This window comes from Elephantulus edwardii, unplaced genomic scaffold (assembly GCF_000299155.1).
Source record: "Elephantulus edwardii isolate Elephantulus edwardi_28Jun2011 unplaced genomic scaffold, EleEdw1.0 scaffold00096, whole genome shotgun sequence".
NCBI classification, from domain to species: Eukaryota; Metazoa; Chordata; class Mammalia; order Macroscelidea; family Macroscelididae; genus Elephantulus; species Elephantulus edwardii.
The window spans coordinates 2,823,731-2,846,668 of record NW_006399846.1 but is presented as its reverse complement, the minus strand read 5'-3'; the positions used below and the strand labels follow the sequence as shown (position 1 = coordinate 2,846,668).

General features: G+C 42.8%; 1 protein-coding gene across 1 annotated transcript in view; it reads right to left on the bottom strand.

The window, feature by feature from the left end:
• Positions 1-22,938, bottom strand: part of ANO2 (anoctamin 2) — a 504,048-nt gene that overhangs the window by 87,478 nt on the left and 393,632 nt on the right. Inside the window, exon 16 of the mRNA XM_006891290.1 lies at positions 11,433-11,628. Within this exon, the coding sequence (XP_006891352.1) occupies positions 11,433-11,628 (196 nt within the window). The remainder of the gene's footprint in view (positions 1-11,432; positions 11,629-22,938) is intronic.

Here is a 22,938-nt window from a genome sequence, read left to right as displayed (position 1 = left end):
TTGAGGCTCTGTCCCACATACTTGGGGCATGTTACCAGGAGGGACCAGTCCTTAGAGAAGGACATCATACTTGGAAGAGTGGAGGGTGAGAACAGGAAAGGAAGACCCAGGATGAGATGGATTGACACAGTAACTGAGATAATGGATTTAGGTGGGTCAGAAACAGTGAGACTGGCTCAGGAAAGAGCAGGGTTCAGAGTACACTATGAACTGTAGTTGACTCAATGGCACATAGCAACAATAACTTCACTATCATGTAGTAACAAATTGCCTTTTGCTGAAGATGCTTCATCGAGTTGGCTGTAAAATTGTGGACCTAGGAGATTTGTTGTTGTTGTGTGCCTTAGAGTCAGAACTGACCCAGAGCTGACACTCTAGAGGGTTTTCAGAGGCAGTTAATTACATGGAAAGAAATTGCCCATCCTTCTCCTGCAGAGCAGCTGGTGGCCTCAAACCATCATCTTTGCAATTGCAGCACAGCTGCTCACCACCAGAACTCCCTAGGACTTCTTAGTTACTATAATTTTACTAATAGCATTTCTTTCTTTAATTTAATAATACACTAGGGACTTGGACATGCTTATGTGTTTGCATACATCTAGGTCTACCAGGCAGGTTAAATGCTAATAGGTGTGCTCTGGATTTGCCCCACCCCCCACCTCCTACATCCTTTCTGCTTGGGGGTATCTGGCTCACTTGGTTGTCCCTGTTCTCACAGACACTCATCACTTGTCACTCACATGTGTGGATACATTGCATACCAAATCTTCTAGAGCTTTTACTAAATTTTCTTTTGCTTTCGTAATAAACTGAAACTTTCCTAAGGAAAAGAATAGGTACATGTGATGGGGCAATAGAGCATCTTGCTCTCAGCATGGACACTGAGGTCAGATTGATTCCTTATTAACCTCAAGATTTGGGACTGACACTTGCCTTTCTGTGTTTCAGTCATCTCATCTCTATAATGACAATGTTAAGACCGTCTATCCCACTGGATCTCTTATTATCACTGCATTATTCACAATAGCAAAGAAATAGAATTAGCCCAAGTGCCCATAAAAATGCATTAAAAAAAACACCCCAAAACTGTGGTATACCACACAATGAAATACTATACAGCACTGAAAAATAATGAACTTGTAAAACTCTACACTATGTGGATGAGTTTGGAAGACATTATGCAGAGGGAAATCTCTCAGTCACAAAGGTACAAACAGTGCATAAGCCCCTACTGAAATAATAGGATCAAAATTGTTGAGGGTGGTATTGAAACAAGAAAAAAAAAGAATATTTGATAATGAACACTGCACTGAAATGGGTGAAAAGAAGGGCTATCTGAAAGGAACAGGTAATTCAAAATTATGCATATGACAATTAGTAACCTTGAACAAGACAAACATTATAAAAGGAATTAGGGAAGCGGGCGGCGGGGGGTGGGCGAGGAAAGCATTCATAAATGAATGAATGAATGAATGAAACTAATTTCTTTAAAAAATAAACAAACCAAAACAGCAAATCCATGAAAGCATTGTAATAATAAAGGGGGGAAAAATAAAGTCAGTCACAAAAGGAAAAACTCCCCAACAAAACATTGACACAATGTTCTGAGAACAGTGCTTGGCACAGGGTAAGCAGAGCAACTACGTGTGTGTCCGTACACAGGTACACCATTATTAGCTTTTGCTCAAGTTTCCAAAACTCTTCAGCATTTTCATAAATGAAGAACATTATATCTATTCCCAGTGTAACTATGAAACTTATGTGAGACGACATATGTATAATAACTAACCCTACTGGTGGAATCCCTTGGTAGTACAAGTAGCTAAGACACTTGATTACTAACCAAAATATTATGGGTTCGAGTTCAAAGTATTTGGGAAGACAGGCTTTCTTCTACTGAAAATGCATCCGCTGACAATCCTACGAAACACAGTTCTACTGTGATACATGAGATCACCATAAATGACTTAGTGCTTATGGAGTTTCATTGTCAAACCAAAGGGATATGCTTCGAACTCACCAGTGGCTCCACAAGAGAAATATGAATAATTAACTACCAGGAGATTTACTGCCTACGAAAATCCACTGGAGCTATGAGTAGGTTCTGACTGGATGGTACATAACAACAATGTGAGTTGAAATTAACTGGATAGCAATTAGTTACTGGTGGGCAGTATCTGATACATGGTGGGTACTCCATAAAAACAAAGCCTCTTAACTCGCCCTTCTTTGAGTGTTTTCCTACCCCCACTTCAGCAGTCTCTGGAGCACGGCAACAAGTGGGCTCTCAGCAGTCTAGACAACTCACGCACATAGCCAATTTAATAAGACTTGGTGAATTTGATCCAGTGTGTATTTTATTTTTAAAATAGCTAAAATAACCTTTGAGATAATCAATAAGCCTTTGAACGTGGCGCTGTGGTGCTGGAGAAGAGTATTGAGGGTACCATGGACTGTTAGAAAAACAAACAGATTCATCCTGGAAAGGGTTAAACCAGGCGGCTCCCTGGAGGCAAGAATTCTGAGGCTCCGTCTAACATACTTTGGACATGTTGTAAGGAGGCAGAGGTCCTTGGAGAAGGATATCATGCTTGGGAGGGTGGAGGGACAGCGCAGGAGGAGAAGGCCCTGTATGAGGTGGATTGATTTAGTGACTGAGGTAGTCAGAATGGGTGTGTCAGAGACAGTGCAATTGGCACAGGATAGAGCAGAGTTTAGGGCTGTTGTACATAGGGTCGCTATGAGTCGCAAGCAAGTCAACGGCATATAACAACAACAACAACAAAACAATCTTGACCTTTGGATCAAATGAATAAAAACTGAAGAATGCACAGTTCCATATACTACCCAGCACTTTATACACATGATGTTGAAAGAGGGTGGGAAGAAGAGAAGGTATGGGAAAAGGACCTGGAGAATGATACTGATAAAGGTAAAGGGATGGCATCTAGATTGTTGTTGTGTGCCATCAAGTCAGAACCTACCCATAGCAGACCCTCCGGGGAATTTTCAGAGGCAGTTAATCACACTGTGAGAGACTGTCCATCCTTCTTCTGTGGAGCATTTGGTGGCTTCGAACTACATGCCTTTGGGAATGCAATGCATCTTGACAGTAGGCCATAAGAGCTCCCCAGATTGTTGTTGTTGTATACCATAGAGTTGGAACCAACCCATAGCTGACCCTCAAGAGGGTTTTCAGAGGCAGTTAATTGAACAAGAGGAAACTGCCTATCTTTCTTCCACAGAGCAGCTGGGGGCCTCGAACCATATGCCTTCAGGATTGCAGTGCAGGTTCTTAACACTAGACCACTAGAGCTCCATGAGAGCTCCCTAGATTGCTTGCCCTAAATTTATGTGTCAGTTCTTCTTACTTCACTCTGGGACTGGAAGAATCACCCAAAGCTAGACTATGAATATGTCTCCTCTAGGCAAAGCTTGGCCTGTGCTAAATTTGCTATATATTTTTCAGTTGCACTAGACATCCTGCTTCTAAATTGTGGGCTCAGAAGCTTGTGTTTTCAAAGGCACAGTCTATGCTTGTGTTCTAACCCAAGGATAAGCCATACTTTACAGCGAGCTTGGTTTGCTCGCCGTCTTGCTTTATATCTTTAGCCTCTTTCCAGGAGACCTGAGCTGATTGTCTGGAGTCCTGATACGCCACCCAAGTTTTGCAAGCTTCCTCTCTTAGGGTCTGAATGGTCCCTCTGTAGCTGCCATCTTATTCTCTCAGTTAATGAGCACATCTTTGGAGACTGTGGTTATGAGGTACAGTAGAGTCGGCTCTGATTCACAGCAACCCTATGTACAACAGAACAAAACACTGCCACATCCCACACCAGCCTCTTACTCATTGTTATCATTGAGTGTATTGTTACAGTCACTGTGTCAATCCAGCTCACTGAGGGCCTCCTTTTTCATTGATTCTCTTTTTCTAAGAATGGATCCTTCTTAATAATGTGACCAAAGAGAGACAAAGTTTCACCATCTTTGCTCTTAAGGAACATTTGGCTCTACTTCCTCTAAGACCATTTTGTTATTTTCTCTCACAATGGGTGGATCCTATTGATTTGGTGATTAAGTACTCAGCTGATAACCCAAAAGTCAGTAGTTAGAACCCAATGGCTTCTTCACAGGAGAAAGATACAGCTCCTGTAAGGATTTACAGCCTTAGAAATGCTTTGAGTTAATATTACTCTGCCCAATTAAAGTTGCTAACATTGGAATTGGCTTGGTGGCAATGGTTTTGCATTTGGTTTTTCTGGAAGTCTGTGTGATATGTTCTCTATTTTTCACCAATACCACAATTAAAATGTGTCATTTCATCTCTGGTTGTCCTTTTTCACTGTCAAGCTTCCACAAGCATATGAGTTCAGTGAAAATACTACAACTGGGGTCAGGAGTATCTTAATTACCAAAATATCAAGATGACATTTTTGCTTTTTAAGACTTTGAAATACTTTAGGGTTTAGAAGAGGTGTAGTACTAAAGACATTATTGCCAATGTCAGATGGATCTTGGCTAAAAGCAAGGAGTACCAGAGGAATGTCTATCTGTGTTTCATTGACCATGCAAAGGCATTTGACTGTGTGGATCACAGCATATTGTGGTTGACCTTGAGAAAATGGGAATCCAGAACACTTGAATATGCTCATGTGAACCCTATACCAGGACCAGGAAAGAGTCCTCAGAGCAGACCAAGGAAACACTACATGGTTCAAAATCAGAAAAGGAGTGCATTGGGGATGTGTTCTGTCTCCATACCCTTTCAATCTGCATGCAGAACAGATCATTCAGGAAGATGGGCTTTATGAGAAGGAATGTGGTATAAAGATTGGACTAAGACTCATCAACAACCGATGATATGCAGAAGGCACAACCATCTATGCCAAAACTGAGGAGAACTTGAAGCACTTGCTGTAGAACGTGAAACATTGTAGTCTTCAATATCAACAAAAAGCTCAACATCAAGAAGACAAAGATTCTCACCACTGGGCCAATTGGCAGCACCATGACAATGGAGAAGAGATTGAGGTTTGTTAACAATTTCCGCTTGCTCAGCTCCACAATCGACACTGTTGGCACCAGCAGTCAGGAAATCAAAAGACGAATTGCAATGAGAAAATGTGTAGTCAGGGACCTCTCCAGAGTACTGAGAAGCAATGATGACAGTCTAAAGACTAAGTTGTGCCTGAACCAGGCCATAATCTTCATAATTATTCACTATGCATCAGAGAGCTGGACAATAACTAAGAAATGACAGAAGAAGAATCGATGTCTTTGAGTTGTGGTGCTGGAGAAGAGTCCTGAACATACCATGGACCACCAAGAAAACAAATAGGTCTGCCTTAGAGAGAGTAAAATCAAGTTTCTCCTTGGAGGATAGGATTTTGAAGCTCTGTCTCACATATTTTGGGCACATGGCCAGAGGGATCAGTCCTCGGAGAAGGACGTCATGCTCGGGGGGGTGGAGGGACAGCAGAGGAGAGAAAGACCCTTGATGAGACAAATTGACACAGTAGCTGGGGTAGTGGGGGTAAGTGTGTTGGAGTCAATGAGACTGGTTCACTATAGGGCAGGGTTCAGAGTTAATGTACTTAGGGTCCCTATGAGCTGCAGGCACTCAATGGCACATAACAACAATAGAGTTTTTTTACAGAAGATTTGCCTAATGGGGCAGGACTAAGACAGTCTTTGCTTGGAATATCTACTCCATCAGTTACAGATCAGTTACAGATGCTTGCTGAATCTGGCTATATATTTTATACACTGTGCCTTGGCCTAAAAGACCTCTATCTTTATCTACCACTGCTGAACCACTTACTCTCAAGTTATTTAGCAACTTCTGACTTCTGTATAAACATTTGGAGAAAGGATGGACCTTGGATAGCTCCGATGGTGAGGCCTGTTGGGAAATGGTTCTCAGAAACTGATCTTCCATCACCTATTTATACAGGAAACACTTGGGGACTTTTTAGAGTAGCTTACACCAGCTGCTTGCATTTGGTGAGCAAACCCCATTCTCAGAGCCTCCTCAACGATCAGGAGATAACAGAGGCAGGAAGCCAGATGGGTACTAAACCCTGTGGAAGAATGGCAAAGGAAGCGTCTAAGCCTGGCCAAATCCTCCCACCATTAGGTGGTATTATCATAGTTTATGCTCCCATGGACACTCTGGAGATCCTCAAGTCATACTTCTGCCTGTATACATGCTGATCATCTCAGGCTCCATGTGGTCAGCTTCACTTCAGGCTGCTTGCAACTAAGGAAACCTAAAATTCTAATAATCTCTGTTGCATTTTTCAGTCTTCTCATTATTACTACTTTGCACTTGGCCTTGTTCACCTCAGTGTTGTTGTTGTTGTTATGTGCTGTCGAGTCACTTGCTATTCATAGTGACCCTATGTACAACAGCCCTAAACTCTGCTCTGTCCTGTGCCAATCGCACTGTCTCTGACACACCCATCCCGATTACCCCAGTCACTGAATCAATCTACCTCATAGAGGGTCTTCCCCTCCTGTGTTGTCCCACCACCCTCCCAAGCATGATATCCTTCTCCAAGGACCGGGTTCCTCCTTACAACATGTCCAATGTATGCCAGACGAAGCCCCAGAATCCTTGACTCCAAGGAGCAGCCCAGTTTAACCCTCTCCAGGATGAATCTGTTTGTTTTCTTAGCAGTCCATACATTCAATACTCTTCTCCAGCACCACAGCTCAAAGGCATCAATTCTCCTTCTATCCTCCCTACTCACTGCCCAACTCTCTGATGCATAACAAGTGATTGCAAAGACCATGGCCTGTATCAGACACACCTAGTCTCCAGAGAGACACCATTGCTCTTCAGTACTTTGGAGAGGTCCCTAACAGCAGACTTTCCCATCACAATACATCTTTTAATTTCCTGGCTACTGGTGCCAAGAGTGTTGACTGTGGAGCCAAGCACACTAAAGCTGTGAATAATCTCAATCTCTTCACCATCCACCCTAATGCTGCCAATAGTTTCCTAAATAATTTCGTAGGCAGACAGTTGGAATAATGAACACATAAATGACCACTGTATCCTCTACCAGGGCTGGATCCAGGATGCCTGTGCTAACATTAGTTTTTATGAATCACTCACTCACTCTCATTGCCATCAAGCTGGAACCAACTCATCGCAGACCCTCTAGTAGGTTTTCAGAGACTGTAAATCACATGAGAGGAGAGTGCTCATCTTTCTCCCAAGAAGTAGTGGTGAATTTGAACAGCTTCAATACACTCCTCTATTGTAGACAGCACCAACCATAGAGCAATGTATTTCTTATCCACAGAGAAATTATTTCTTTGATAATTGCATCAAGAATCATGTACTAAAAATTTACTATGAACCAAGTGCTAATCAGAGCAAAAATAGACAGAGTTGCTCTCAAGGACCTTGCAGTCTGGTTAAGTAAGTTGCAGACAGACCTTTCCTGCTCATAATTGTTCATGTATTTTCCAATTTATTTATAATTAGGCTGATTCTAGCCATTGAGCTGTGAGTACAATTGAGGATGGCATTTCCAAACTGAAGCAACTGATATCCTCTAAGAAGCCCTAGCAGTACAGTGGTTTAAAAGGCTAAACTGTTCACTGAAAAATTAATAGTTCAAACCCACCAGCCACCCTATAGGAGTAAGCTGTGGAAGTCTGCTTCTATAAAGATTTCAGCCTTGGCTATCCTGTGGGCCAGTTCCATCCCATCGCACAGGCTCACTATGACTAGGAATTGACTCCAGAGCAATGGCTTTGGCTTGGTGTGGTTTATGAGACTCTCCAATGTTCTTGGAGACTTTATCAGTCTGAGTGACTGAGCAACTGTATGAAGAAAAGACCCTTGCAAATTTACACTCAACACAACATCAGTAAAAAATCAACAACAAAATCCTCACTCTGTGTTTTGTAACTGGGATTTTAAGGTGAGTTTATTACCACAGAACAGTCTAGCCTACTCAAATAGTAAGAAGCACACATTCAATATCAGCAGTAACATGAGACTGTGTCACACACATCCACTCAATACAGACAATACATCCCAAGCTTACTTCCACTTCACAGCTTTGCTGATGCTGTGCTCTCTCCCTAGAGCTCTTTCTCTACTTCTTGATGAGGTTGGTCTTGTTCTATTTTATTATTGAGGCTGCATTATGTCCATCCCAGAAAGGCCTTTTTTGACTCCCTAACTAAGTGCACAAGCCCAAATCACTGTCTTACTACATCACTGCATCCTACTTTCTTACACCCTAAGAAATTATTTTCATTCTTGTTCATCTTTCCCTCATTGAGCTCTGGTGGCCTAGTGGGTAAGCAGTCATGCGGCCACCCCAAAGGCAGGTTGTTCAAATCCTTCAGTTGCTTAGTGGGAGAGAGATGGGCAATCTCTTCCAGTGTCACTAACAGCTTTTTAAAAACCACTGGAGGGTCAGTTATGAGTCAGTTCTGACTCAATAGCAATGATTTGGGGTTTTCCCCCTCATTAGTCTGCAAGGATAAGTGAAAACAGAGGCTGTCATTCTTGTTTACTCTGAGGTTCCTTGAATTGTGACTGGCTCAAAGTAGCCACTCAATAAACATCTGATGGATAAACAAATGAGTGGATTTGTGCTAGGGGGGTTCAGAAATGGAAGAAAAGTCATTGAGGGCTGAGTCCAACCCAGGCCTCGTGAAGGAGGCAAACCTGGAGAGGAGCTTCAAAGAGAGGCCTTCTGAGTGTCGCTTAGCAGCACTCACAGGCCCTGAAGGAGACAGGGAGCTATCAGGTGACTGGGAGCTGACTGGGTCAGCGAGGGTGGAAGAGAACAGCGGGAAGCAGCTGGTCGGGAGCCTCAAATGCTAGTATAGGTCCTACTCTGGGGCAAAGATGAGCGATGTGGCATGTGTCCCATGTAGAAAGAACTAACCACACTGCCCTATTCACCCCACCTCACTGCATTCTCTTGGATGAGAGGAGGAGGAACAGCTAATCTCATTGGTGAGTTTAGAAAAGGAAGTTCAAGTCCATATTATAGATGTCTGTAAATAGGAATGACTTGACAATAATGAGTTTGATCTTTGTCTTATTGCTCTGATGGTTCAGACATCAGGCCAGGAAGATGGGCAATGGCTTTTGTGTACCCCTCTGAACTCCAGTGGGACCATGAACTGCTAGTGAAAGGGGGGAAAAATACCCTTAGTGTAGCACTCAAGGCTTTCTGGTAAGAGACAGGTATTGACCAACTCTTTGAGTTCAGTTTCCCTCCACCCTGTGCCCCGGACATGCAATAGATCTTAGAGCAACCGCCAAGCTGGGTACCTCTGAAGCTTGGACATGCTCTGTAATGCCAAGATCTACCCCGATTCTTCTTCCCATTAATCCGAGCCCAGGCCACCTGTCCTTTCAGTATTCCCTTCATGTTCCCAGTAGATTATCTTTCCCTTCAGTGCCCAGTTATCATTCCTCTCCCAGGAACCATCTCTTCCTGTTTCTACTTCCTCCTCACACAGGTGATTGTCTGACTGCCACTGATGAGATCTCAGTCAGATTAAATGCCTTGACTTCCTAGAAGCCTCACCTGAGCCCCTAATAGTTGGTCTGTAGGGGTGGACTGTATAAAAATGAAAGAATTTTTTTTTTTTAAGAAAAAAATGTACTGGGGAGGGAGGGGCGGCATGGAGGAAAATGTACAACAATGAATGAATGGAAATCCAAGTTCTTTATAAATTTACAATAAAATCTCGATTAAAAACAACTTGTTGTGATCCCACAGTCAAACGCACAGTCAATAAAGCGAAAGATGTGCTCTTGGCTGAGATTCATCTGATAAAAAACAATGAATGTTTTTCTGGATTTTATTTGAATGTCTGATATTCTCTTTTGGTGTATTTTTGAGACCGCTCTAGCATTATCTTCAGGAAATTTTACTTGCATGTGATCTTGATGCTGCTATGAAATAATTTACATATTAAAAAAAAGAGTTGAATTGTCTCCCAAATTGCTTTCATTAAGTTGTTGCTTGGTGCTGCTGAGTCAACTTTGGCCTGTCGTGACCTCCTATAACTGCCCCACAGTCTAGGCTGTAGACTTTATCAAAAGATCTCCAGATCTTCTCTCCCACAGGGTTGCTCATGGGGTTCTGGCTGCCAACCTGCAATTACTAGTTGAGCACTTAACCACGGGGCCACCAAGGCTCCTGAGTGCTCCCCTAGGATCCCCTACATTACTAAACACAATGAATGAAAATTACCTGCTAATATTTTTTTCCAAGTAGCTCTTAGTACTACCCCTAACTAACCTATAAACACATACCCTGAGAGGGCTTCCCCACCTCTACAGACAGGAAGCTGCTTACACAGGCTTTCCTCACCAGCCAAGGGCAGGGAGCGCCTATGAAAAATTCCATAAGACCTAATGGTGTGAAGTGAACCTTTGAAGAGTGGGCAACACCTGTATAAACTCAAAGGTAAAAGCCCATTATAAAGTCCAAGTAAGACTAAAGCTAGGGAAAGACATTGAAAGAATAGTTAGAATTCCTTCCTGGAATACTCTGATCCCCATGGGAAGGCTCTCTTGAGGAAGGGCTTATCCTATCAAGTATCTAAATTTAAGTGGGTTAGTGAATTAAAGATATCACAGCATCAATTCACCCACCCACTCTGTGAGTGGACAGAAATTGGGATTTCTAAGCCTAGGTCTGGAAATGGAAATTTAAAGAGGGAAAGGGGTGCAAAGCAGGCCACCCAGAATATGTGTGATGAAGAAAGGGCCTGGCCTCTCACCCTCCCCCACCTGATACGCATAACTGCCAGAACTGGCGCTTGGGCAACAGCAGGTTGCAGCTCAAATGACAAGTCTGATGACACGTCTGAACACTGAGGCCGCTGCATTTTTCTCACTGGTTTGAAGCTTGGGAAGTCTGATATGCGTCTTTGAAGTCTGCTCAGTGCATGGGGAATGTGTGGATTTTCTGGAGCCTCTGGTAATATGGGGATAGATAAGACCCTTTGGGGCTCATGTGTCAAGAGGCTTTCCTAAACTTTATAAATGCTGCTGGGAAAATGAGCAGAGCTAAAAGGCTGCAATGTTTAACAGGAAGTATTGATTCGGTCTTAAACCCAGGCTAGGCTAAAAAGAGTAGATTCCATGGGTTATTCTTAAGGAATTGTGAGTTGCCTGTCTCTCATGGCAATCAACATGGCCAAGGGGACTACTGAACAAGAACATTGCAGAAAGGACTCCTGCCTGGAAGGGATATTTTTGACAGTTATATAGCTCCAACATACTCTCATTTCTCCAATTAAGATAGGAAAAAGGATCCCTTCTCTCAGTTTGGGTCATCATCAATGGTAATTGGTAAACATCAATGACCTTGCATACACTGAACTGGCCACCTTGTTCTAAGTGCCTAGGATAAATATGGGACTTGGAGGCATAATACCAATTTTGGTGAGCCACTTGGCTACAGCTCCATAGATCTCGTCCAGGATGAGAATGACGACAAGGTTGATGATGACTGCCGTTGCTGTCACGGTCACTCGGACATTAGAGCGAGTGGCCTTGTTGAGAGACAGAGCAGCTTTAGTTGTGATCCGGTATACAATCACCCCAAAGACAATCGAGAAGGTCAGGGCAATCTGCAGAGGAGAGAGGGAAAGAGACACACATCAAACAGGCAATCCTGCAATACCTAGCATGCATTCAGCCAACAGGACTATTTGTGACATCAGGTGTCATGAATCTAGAGACATTAGTGGCAAAAAGAGACCTCAAGCCCCCTGAAATTTTAGTCATCATCCCAAACACAGGCACATTTTCCAGAGGAAGAATGTCTAGTTTCGTTGTTTATTTGTTTGTTTGGGTTTTTTAATCAGATTCCAAATGGTGGACAACTCTGTCTGTCTGTCTCTGTCTCTGTCTCACACACACACAAGAATAAAGATTATTATCATGAAAAATACACCTGATGTGATTCCTAGGGAGCTTTGGGTATAAGATAAACTTCTATTAAACCAAAGTAAACAATACTTAAGAATGTATTATTAAATGCTAAACAGAGAGTATCGTTGGTGAAGGAATGAATACAGTAGGCTGTACTGGGGTGTGAACAGATCTGAGGCGGGCAGGGAACACTCTGTGTTGAAAGCAGGATTGAAATTGGTTTCCTAGTGAGAGCAAATAGGGAGCCACTGAAATTGCTTGAGCTTGTTGTGTTGTTGTGCACCATTGAGTCAGAACCGACCCATAGTTGACCCTCCAGTGGCTTTTCAGAGGCGGTTAATCACACAAGAGGAGATTGCCCGTTAGAAGGTATAAAATCAGAATCTGCTGGGAGAAGACATAGAAAATGGAGAGAGAAATCAGGCGTGAGGTTTTAAAATTCCAGTTCTCGGGATAAACAAAAGATCATTTGGACATTTTTCTACTAAGTTACTTTAAATGATGGACTCAGATTTCTCATTCACTGCAGAAATCTCTTGTTACTCTTTTAAAAAGGGAAGTTTATCAGTCACATGACCTCTAAGGGCCCCTCCATCTCCACTTTTCAGACATTATGGATAATAAGGAGATGTCCCAGACTAGTGCAGTAGTTCTTCCTTTTTCTGAATCTCTTCTCCCTTAAAGGACTATTTCCATGAGGGAAATACAAAGACATGAAAAGACAGTGACCTCAGTAAGTACCTTAAAGGGGGAAAGAGGAGTGAGGGAATTGCTTGGCATACTAGTTGCTCAAAGCGATAATCTAAATGCTTTCAGTCAAGCAAAGTCATTTTCTCTTTGGACCCCTTCAAAAGAGCCTGTGGGAGGTGAGGAACAGCTGAAAAGAGCTTAATGGGAAAAAAATGGGAAGAGAAAACAAAAAACATAACCGAAGCTACTGCCATAGAGTCAATAACTCATGGTGACCCTATTCCAGGGGAGAGCTGAGCTCCTTTTGGTGGGAATCTTTATAGTGCAAATGGTCAAGGTCTCTTCCATAGTGTCCTGGGGTGAGTTTGATCTCCTTTTGGTCAGTAGATTACAAACCACTGTTACCTCCCAGGAGAGAGAAAGGGCAGGTGGAAAAGTTCCTGAGAAGAAGAAAGCAGGGAGAGATGAAATGTGAAAAGGAGGGGGTTGTAGGGGGCCAAGAAGAAAAGGGAAGGTGGCTTGGTTTGAGAGCCTGCTTCCCAAGTGGGAGGGCTGTGAGTGGATTTGAGATGCAAGACTCCTAGGGGGTGACTGTTGATGTGTACTGCAGAGTCGGAACCATCCCATAGCCGACCCTCTGGCGGGTTTGCAGAGGCAGTTAATCATACGGGAGGAGACTGCCCATCCTTCTCCCGCAGGCTGTGACTAGGGAAAATAAAACTTGAGGGTGTCCCAGTGGCAGCCTCAGTGGAGTGTGCTTCACAAACGCTAGCATTTGTTCTGTGGGCTGTCGTGTGAAAAATGAGCGCTCACTCAGGAAGACAGGAAAGAGCTGTCTCCAGTTTCTCTAGGACAGTGTGTAGAACGTGTGTGTACATGTGTAAGTGGTCAGATGGGGAAAGCACCGTATCGGAGGCATCCCTTCTGATGTGGGGTGGGGGAAGGGGCCCACAGAAATGCCAGCCCCCGGGACTCGGGAGGAAAGACTACCATGTAAGTCGGAAAACCTGGATATGACATCACCGCTGTAGACCTTTTCACTTCCCAGTCCTCTGGGATTGTCACGGCCAGACAGTAAGGGCCTGGAAATGTGGTGTGAGATTCTTTCCCCCCAAAATCACTTTTGCAGCAAAGGCCAGTGGTGGATGTATTGATGAGGGGAAGAGGCTAGTGTGTTAATGTGTGTGTGTGTGTGTGTGTGTAAGGATGAGGGAAGGACCGACCGTGTGAAAAATAACAATGGCAAAAACATTCTTTACTTTGGGGTCTTGGGGGCAAGGCATGGAGAGGAGATCAGCCACTCTTTCCTATCTGCAAGAGTCCGAGCTATTACACTGGGGTAAGAACACTCCTATTTGCTACCTAAAGTGTGGTTCAATGACTGGCTCTAGACTCCCTTTCCCCTCCTCCCCTTCCTTTCCCTTTCCTCTCTGAAACCTTTAATTTACCCCTTTCTGCCCCTGTATTATAAATGGCTTGCTCTCAGTTGGCGGTCCAAATCTACCCAGAATAGTTGAGGAAGAAAGAGAGGCTTGGGAGCTTGTTTGAAATGCAGCATCTCAGTCTACATTCTACAACTGCCAACTTGGAATCTGCATTTTTTTTAAAAGTAAAACTTAACTTTATTCACCAAAAATCACATTTTCCCCCCTTTAGAGTAGAAAGTACTATTCCATTTATAGAAGAAACTTTAATTTGGCATCTGCATCTTAACGGATTGCCAGCCAGATTAGAGAAGCACAGCTCCATTCACTTATGAAAACATCCATTCTCTTTTTTTTTTTTCTTGGATCCACTACCATAGACCCCTTTCCAGCTACTCAATGCTGTCTTTGCTCTATAACCATCTCCAGGCCTTCGTCCTCTGAATCACTTAATATGCATCTGAGAGCTGGACAATGACTAAAGATGAAAGAAAAAGAATTGATGGCTTTGAGCTGTGGTGCTGGAGTATTGAATATACCATGGACTGCCAAGAGAACAAACAGGTCTGTCCTGGTAGACCACATTGCTCCTGAGAGGCAAGGATTTTGAAGCTCCAACTCACATACTTTGGACATGCTTCCAGGAGGACTAGTCCTTGGAGAAGGACATCATGTTTGGAAGGGAAGAGGTTCAGCAGAGGAAACGAACTCCCCTAGATGAGATGATTTGACACAGTGATGGTGGCAATGGGGTCAAGCTTGTCAGACACGGTAGAGGTGGCTCAGGTCAGGGCATGGTTCAGAGCCACTGTTCATAAGATCACTATGAGTTGTAGTTGACTTTATGACAAGTGACAATGACAGAGTCTTGATTTGCCCATTTGGGAGATTTATATGGGTATTGCAAATACTCAGTGCACTTGTAATAGAAAGGCTAGAGGTTTAAATCCATCAAGAAGGAAGGACCTCCAAAGAAAGGTCTGATGATTTACTCCTAAATAATCAGTCTCTGAAAACCCTATGGAGCAAGTATGTCATGTATGTCACCATGACTTAGGACTGACTCAATAGCAACTGTTACTGAATGGAAATCAGGTTCTGAATCTCTTCTTTGGTATCAACTACAAGCATCTCAAGCCTCATAAAGTATTCAAGCTGAAAAATAAAACTTCGAAAGCACCAACCCAGAATCATGTTCATTATGCCTATGAGAAAAACAGGCAAAGAAAGATGAAATGGTTTGCTGAAAGTCACAAGATATGGACTATAATCCTAGTTAACTGAATTATGGCAGTAATCTAGGAACTTCACCATTTAAGGGTCATCTATGTTTAGCCTTTGATCTTCCAGTTAAGGAAACAGAAGTCCATGAGGCAACAATGTGATTGGCCCAATGTCTGAAAGGCTGAAGTCTGATGGTGGTAATAATATCAGCATCAACTGTTCATCTATTTGTGCTTTTTCTAAGCTGTACTAATATATATCTTAACTAGTAGTAATAATAACAATCACACAAGACATTCACTTTGTGGATAAGGTTTAGTGACTTCTTAAAGTCACAAAAGAAAAACAACAACAGCAACATAAAAACAAAAACAAGAAAACAACCCAAGTTCTGACTTGTCACAACTCTAGACGACAGAGCACAACTACCATATAAGGTTTTCAAGTTTGTAAGTTTTGAAAAAAGCAAATTGTCTCATTTTTTCCCCCCATGGAATGGACCATGGTGGGTTCCAACTGTGGACCTTCCAGTTAGTAGCCAAGTTGTTACTGCCCAATCAGGGATCGTTTTCTACAGCTGAGCCTTGATGTACTCTGCAGATTTAGGATTTGAACCTGCTCTTGGCTTCTAAATTTGCTATTCCTTATGCTACCATTAAAACCCAGTTGTACAAAATTCAGTACTATTTTATATCCCTTGAGGCTATACTTTTAATTTTGTAATTCAATAAATACTTACTGACCACTTAGTGTGCAAACTATTGAACTAGGTATACTTAGTGTTGTGGCCAGTCTCCTTCTAGTCGGCTAAAAGTTGGGGCTGGTGTTAAACCATGCTATATGGTATTACACCATGCTGTATAGCCATTTGATGACAGGGTCTCATGGAGAACCGGGTCAATGACGATTTCCTGATGCTAACTTCAGGCTCTTCTGCACAGGGTCACATCATCATGATTTCTGTTTCTTTTCATGTTTGAATATTATAGCCTTACTTTTGGAGCATAATCAAATTGGCAACAAAAGCCAGACTGAAAAGCAGAGAGCACTATTTGATATAAGAAATACATATGGCCTGGTCCCCATCCTCCAGGTCTTGAAGAGTGGAGTTCAGAAATTTGTCACACATAGCCAGCAAGGATGAGTTGTCAGTAGGTGGATGGAGCTACAGGCCTTAGTTGTTAGGTTCTGATATGCACTGACCAGGAGCAAGAGAATTAGTTAGGAAAAAGTCCATGGCAAAAATTGTAGGGTGATATTCAGTGGCAAAGGCTTGGAGGATTAAATGGGGAAGAGAAAGACAGTCTTAGGAAAGAGAGAAGGAACAAGATGAAATGCATGAAACAGAAGCAGCCTTTGTAGAAAGAGTGGGATAGAACACAGTACAAGGCATTATACACAGTAGTAGTTCAATTAAAAATCAAAGCAATTAAGCATGTGCTAAAGATTGCCACTGATATACTAAGCTGTTTCTAGCATTTGTTTTATCATTGTATTCTGGAAAGGGTGAAGCCAGGCTGCTCCTTGAAGGTAAGGATTCTGAAGCTTTGTCTGACATACTTTGGACATGTTGCAAGGTGGGTTAAGTCCTTGGAGAGGGATGTCATGCTTGGGAGAGTGGAGGGACAGTGCAGGAGAGAAAGACCCTCAATAAGATGAATTGATTCAGTGACTGGGGAAATGGGGTTAGGTGTGTCAGAGACAATAAGATTGGCACAGGATAGAGCAGGGTTTAGGTCTGTTGTACATAGGGTCGCTATGAGTCACGGGTGACTCGACAGCACATAAAAATAACACAACATTTATAAATTATTTCTCAAGCATCTACTATGCTCAAGTCATGATTCTAGGTATCAGGGAACATCAGTGAATCAAACAAAATTATCATTTTCATGGCATTAATCTTATAGTGGGGAAAGCTACACAATACAGTGATAACACAGGCAAAACATACGTAACATATTGTTAGGTGCCATCAACTCAACTACAACTCATTGGGACCCTTTCTCAACCTTGCTCTATTCATCACCATCATATTCTCTAATATGTTCATGCCAACTGTTACAATCACTGTGCCAATTCATCTTGTTGAGGGTAATCCTTTCTTTTTCTGACCCTCTACCCTTCCCAGCATGACATCTTTTTCTAAGAACTGGTTCTCTCTTGATAACAGGGTTGTTGTTGTTATGTGCCGTCAAGTCGTCTGCAACCCATAGCGACCCCATGTACAGCAGCTCTGAATCCTGCCCTGTCCTGAGCCAGTCTCACTAATTCCAACACACCAACCCCCACGGCCCAAGTTACTCTATCAATCCATCTCATCAAAGGTCTTCCTCTTCTACGCTGTGCCTCCCCCTTCCAAGAATGATGTCCTTCTCCAAGGATTGGACCCTCCTGGCCACATGCCCAAAGTATGTGAGATGGAGCTTAAAAATCCTAGCCTCTAAGGAGAAACTTGGTTTCAACCTCTCCAATATAGACCTATTTATTTTCTTGGTAGTCCATGGTATGTATGTTTAAGACTCTTCTCCAGCACCACAACTCAAAGTCATCAATTCTTCGATCATCCTTAGTTGTAGCTTGCAATTTAAAATAGCATAGCCAGAAAGAGACTGCCAAGAAGGTAACATTTCAGCCGGGAGCTAATGGAAGGGATCAGAGGAAAGAATGTTTCAGGCAGGCAGAACTCCGAAGTGCAAAGGCTAACGTGGCTGATGTAGAATGAGCAAGTGGAGAGCTATAGCTGATGCAGGCACAAAGTTGGGAAGAGATGAGTCAGCCTAGTAGTAAGATACTGGCTTTTCTATCTCATGAGACGGATACCATTAGCAAGCTTTAAGCAGAAGAATGAACTTATATTCTAAAGAGATCATTATGTTGTGATCTGTAGGGTCCAGTGCAAAGTTGAGAGATCAGTTAAGAAACCACAGCAAGAACCCTGTCAAGACCTGATGGTGCCTTGGACCAGGATGAAAGCAATGGAGACAGTAAGGAGTGAGAGGATTCTGAATGAATGTCGAGCGTAGATAGAGTCAACCAGACTTCCTAACACATTGGACTGGACAGGAGCAGGAAGAGAAGATTCTGAAGCGACACCAAGATTTTTGGTCAGAAGACCTGGAAGGATACAGGATACAGTGGCCATTAATGGAGATAGGAAAAACTGTGGAAGTTTAGAGGGACAATCAAGAATTCAGTTTTGTCTATTAGATGTCTATTAGACATTTAACTGTAGAAATGAAGTAGGCCTTTTGTTATAGAAATCTGGAGTGCAGGGGAAGAGTTTAAACTGGAGATACAAACTTAGGAATAATCCAAATATAAATAGCATTTAAATCCATGAGGTTGTATGACATTACCACGGGAATGAGTGTGGATGGGAAATCCATGTGGTCTGAGCATTGAAACTGGCATTATTACCCTGCTTGTAAAACAGAAAGTAGGAATGACCCGAGAGCCAGCCAACTCCAGAGAAGGAGGGAAGGAGCGTTCAGGAATGAAATCCTGCCTCACTTGAGGGTACCTGAGGTCAGATGCGTGGAAACTATCCAGGAACATGGCTTTCTGGCTAGCATGCTCCTTGTCAAAAGCTACATTTAGAACAAAAGCAAATGGGGAAGAATCTTGTAACACAAGAGGATGAAAGGGGAAGGGGCTGAGGATTATATTATTGTTCCATAGGTAAGGTACGGCCTTTAGAATGTGGGAGGTGGGTGATTGGCCACATGAGTGTTTCTTGAGGGTAGGTCCCAACATGCAAGCACAAGTAAGTAAATGTTTGCCTTAGATTTGGGAAATACGAGAAATATTTTTATTTAACCCCAGAGGATAAATATAACTTCTGATAATCTCCTCCTTTACAAAAAGAAAACAAAGTTAAGTTTTTTAAAAAGGGAAGAAACTTTAGCTCAAACACTGAGTTTGAGGGGAAAACCAAAACTCACTGTACTCCAGTCAGAACCAATTCATAGATCACAAGGAGATTTCCACCATTCTCCCTCAGAACCTCTGGGGGATTTGAACCACTAAAGAGAGGCTTACCTTTTGGGTGAGCAGTACAATTCCTTATGGACTACACCACCAGAGCTCCCCTGAGTTGGAGAAAATGTGTTTGAATCTACACTGGCCTCTCTTACCAGTGGGGAAAATGAACACAGCAGTGGGACATTTCTATGCTCTCAGCTCATCTAAAATATCTGCTATGTTTTTTTCAAAAATTTTATTTTTGATCTTTCAAAAATATCTTGATATTTCAAAAATATCTGCAGACCAGTTTCTCCAGAGTCTTCCTAGTATCTTCTTTAGGACCACATAGGTCAAGGTAGCTCAGGTGGCTTAGTGGTAAGGAGTTGTGCTGCCAACTTAAAGGCATGCAGTTCGAATCAACTAGCTGCTCTATGGGAAAAAGATGAGCAGTCTTTTCGCATGCATTTTACTGTCTCTGCAAACCCACTGGAGGGTAAGCTATGGGCTGATTCCAACTTGATGGCACACAATAACAACAAGAAGTCTTCTTCAGCTTAGGATAACAGAGGATGGAGGAGAGAAGGAGATGAGAGAAACATTTTTGTTTCAGTAGGCTCTCTAATCTAAAGATGAAAAAGATTCCCTTAGAATCATCATCTGACACCTTCATCCTATGCTCTACACCTTGCTCAAAGGTAATCTCAAACCCTTAATCTTTAAGAGATTTTTTGAGCTTTGTTTAATGTGGGAGGGGGAAATGGAGAAAGGTAAGTATAATCTAATGATTTTTAACTCTAAGAGGAAGAACGATGATACCATTTTTTGTTCAACTTGGAAAGTTTTGAGTTAAAAAAGGAGGTATAATTAGTTACATAAGATAACACGTTTCAACCAGGAGAGAACGAGAAAACCTAGTCATGTAATCACTCAGAGTGCTCCATTCCGTTCATACCACTTACTCCCAGATTCCAGGTCACACATTTAAGTCCTCAGTACTTCCTGGTTACATTCAGGGCACTCCAGACACAATGAGATATATCAATTATGGGTTTCCCCCCCCCTCATAAAGAATATTACACCATCCAAGAGTTTATCTTTCAAGTCTGGAACTGGATTCACTGAGCTTCCCCCTCTACTCCAATTTTGTTGAGCATTTTTATCAGGAAAGAATGTTGAATTTTGCCAAATGCCTTTTCTCCATCAATTGAGATATTATGTGGGTTTCTTCCCCTGTTTTGGAGAGGGTGAAACCAACTTTCTTTCTGGAGGCAAGGATTTTGAAGCTACAAATTATTGATGTGGTAGATTACACTAATTGTTGTTCTAATGTTAAGCCATCTTTGTATGCTGTTGTTAGGTACCATTGGTAGTGTATGACTTATAGTGATCCTATGAACAACAGATCTGAACCCTGTCCTATCCTTATCATCTCTGATACCCATTGAGCCCATTGCTGCAGTCACTATGTCAATCCATCTCTTTGAGGGTCCTCGCCTCCTCCATTGACCCTCCACCTTTCCAAACATTATATTGTTATATACCATAGCTGACTCTCTGGCAGGTTTTCAGAAGCAGTTAATTACATGGGAAGAGATTGCCCATCCTTTTTCCACGGAGCAGCTGGTAGTCTCAAACCATGTGCCTTTGGTATTGCAGCACAGCTTCTTGTCACTAATGCACCAGACCTCCCTTTCCAAGGAACAGTCTCACTTAATATGCCCAAAGCATGTGAGATGAAGCTTTGTCATCTTTGCCTTCTAGGAACATTCGGGCTACACCTTCTCTAAGACACTATCTGTTTGTTCTTTTGGCAGGCTCTGATATTCAGTATTCATCTCCAACATTACAACTTCTTGCTGTTGTTGTTATGTGCTGTCGAGTCACCTGCGACTCCTAGCGACCCTATGTACAACAGCCCTAAACTCCGCTCTGTCCTGTGCCAATAGCACTGTCTCTGACACTCCCATCCCAATTATCCCAGTCACTGAATCAATCCACCTCATAGAGGGCCTTCCTCTCCTGCGCTGTCCCTCCACCTTCCCAAGCATGATGTCCCTCTCCAAGGACCGGTCTCTCCTCACAACATATCCAAAGTATGTTAGACGGAGCCTCAGAATCTTTGCCTCCAAGGAGCCACCCGGTTTAACCCTTTCCAGGACAAATCTGTTTGTTTTCCTAGCAGTCCATGGTATTCTCAATACTCTTCTCCAGCACCACAGCTCAAAGGCATCAATTCTCCTTCTATCCTCCTTGGTCATTGTCCAACTCTCTGATGCATAACAAGTGATTGGGAAGACCAAAGCCTTATATCATACACACCTTAGTCTCCAGAGAGACACCATTGCTCTTCAGTACTCTGGAGAGGTCCCTAACAGCAGACTTTCCCATGGCAATGTGCCTTTTAATTTCCTGGCTGCTGGTGCCAAGACTGTTGACTACGGAGCCAAGCAAACTAAAGCTGTGTACAATCTCAATCCCTTCACCATCCATCCTGATGCTGCCAATTGGTCCAGTGGTGAGAATCTTTGTCTTCTTGACATTGAGCCTCAATCCATATTGTAGGCTGCAGTCCTTGACACTCTGCAGCGGGTGCTTCAGGTCCTCTTCAGTTTCAGCAAGCAGGGTTGTGTCATCTGCGTAACGCAGGTTGTTGATAAATCGTCCACCAATCTTGACCCCACATTTCTCCTCATAGAGCCCAGCCTCCCGGATAATCTGTTCTGCATATAGGTTGAAAAGGTATGGAGATAGGATGCATCCCTGGCGTACTCCCTTCCCAATTTTGAACCATGCAGTGTTCCCTTGCTCTGTTCTGACAACTGTCTCCTGGTCCAAGTATAAGTTTCGCATTAGAACGATCAAGTGTTCTGGGATTCCCATTCTTCTCAGAGTCAGCCATAGTTTGTTATGATCTACACAGTCAAATGCCTTTGCATAGTCAATGAAACACAGATAGACATTCCTCTGGTATTCCCTGTTTTCAGCCAAGATCCATCTAACATCAGCTACAATATTTCTAGTACCACGACCCCTTCTAAACCCAGCCTGGACTTCTGGTAGTTCTCTGTTGATGTGCTGTTCCAGTCGTTTTTGGATAATCTTCAGTAAAATCTTGCTTGCATGTGAAATCAGTGAGATTGTTCTGTACTTTCCACATTCTGTTGGGTCACCTTTCTTTGGGATAGGAACAAATATCGATCTCTTCCAGTCAGTTGGCCAAGGAAGGGGTAGGCATCTGACAAGCTGAAGGCTGAGCAGCTTAGAGACCCCTCCCATCTCCCCCAGGTAATCAAAGAAGAAAAAACCGCAAGACATTCATTCCGGCTGGCCGCACAGAGGAAGGGGTAGGCATTTGACAAGCTGAAGGCTGGGCAGCTTAGAAACCCCTCCCATCTCCCCCCAGGTAATCAAAGAACCGAGAGACATTACAACTAAAAGGTATTAATTATTCTTCTTCTGTCATCTTATTCATTGTCCAGATGCACAGCTGAGATGGAAAGTGATCTAAGTGATGGAAAAGACCATGGTCTGAATCAGATGTACTGTAGTCTTCAACCTGACATCATTGCTCCTCAATAATTTGGAGGTCAATGACAGAGAACTTGCCCCAAGGGTTTTGTGGATCCAAGTAATATGAAATGATTGACAATTTTAATCCTTTTTTCATTTATCATGATGTTGTTTACCAATCCAGTGGTGAGG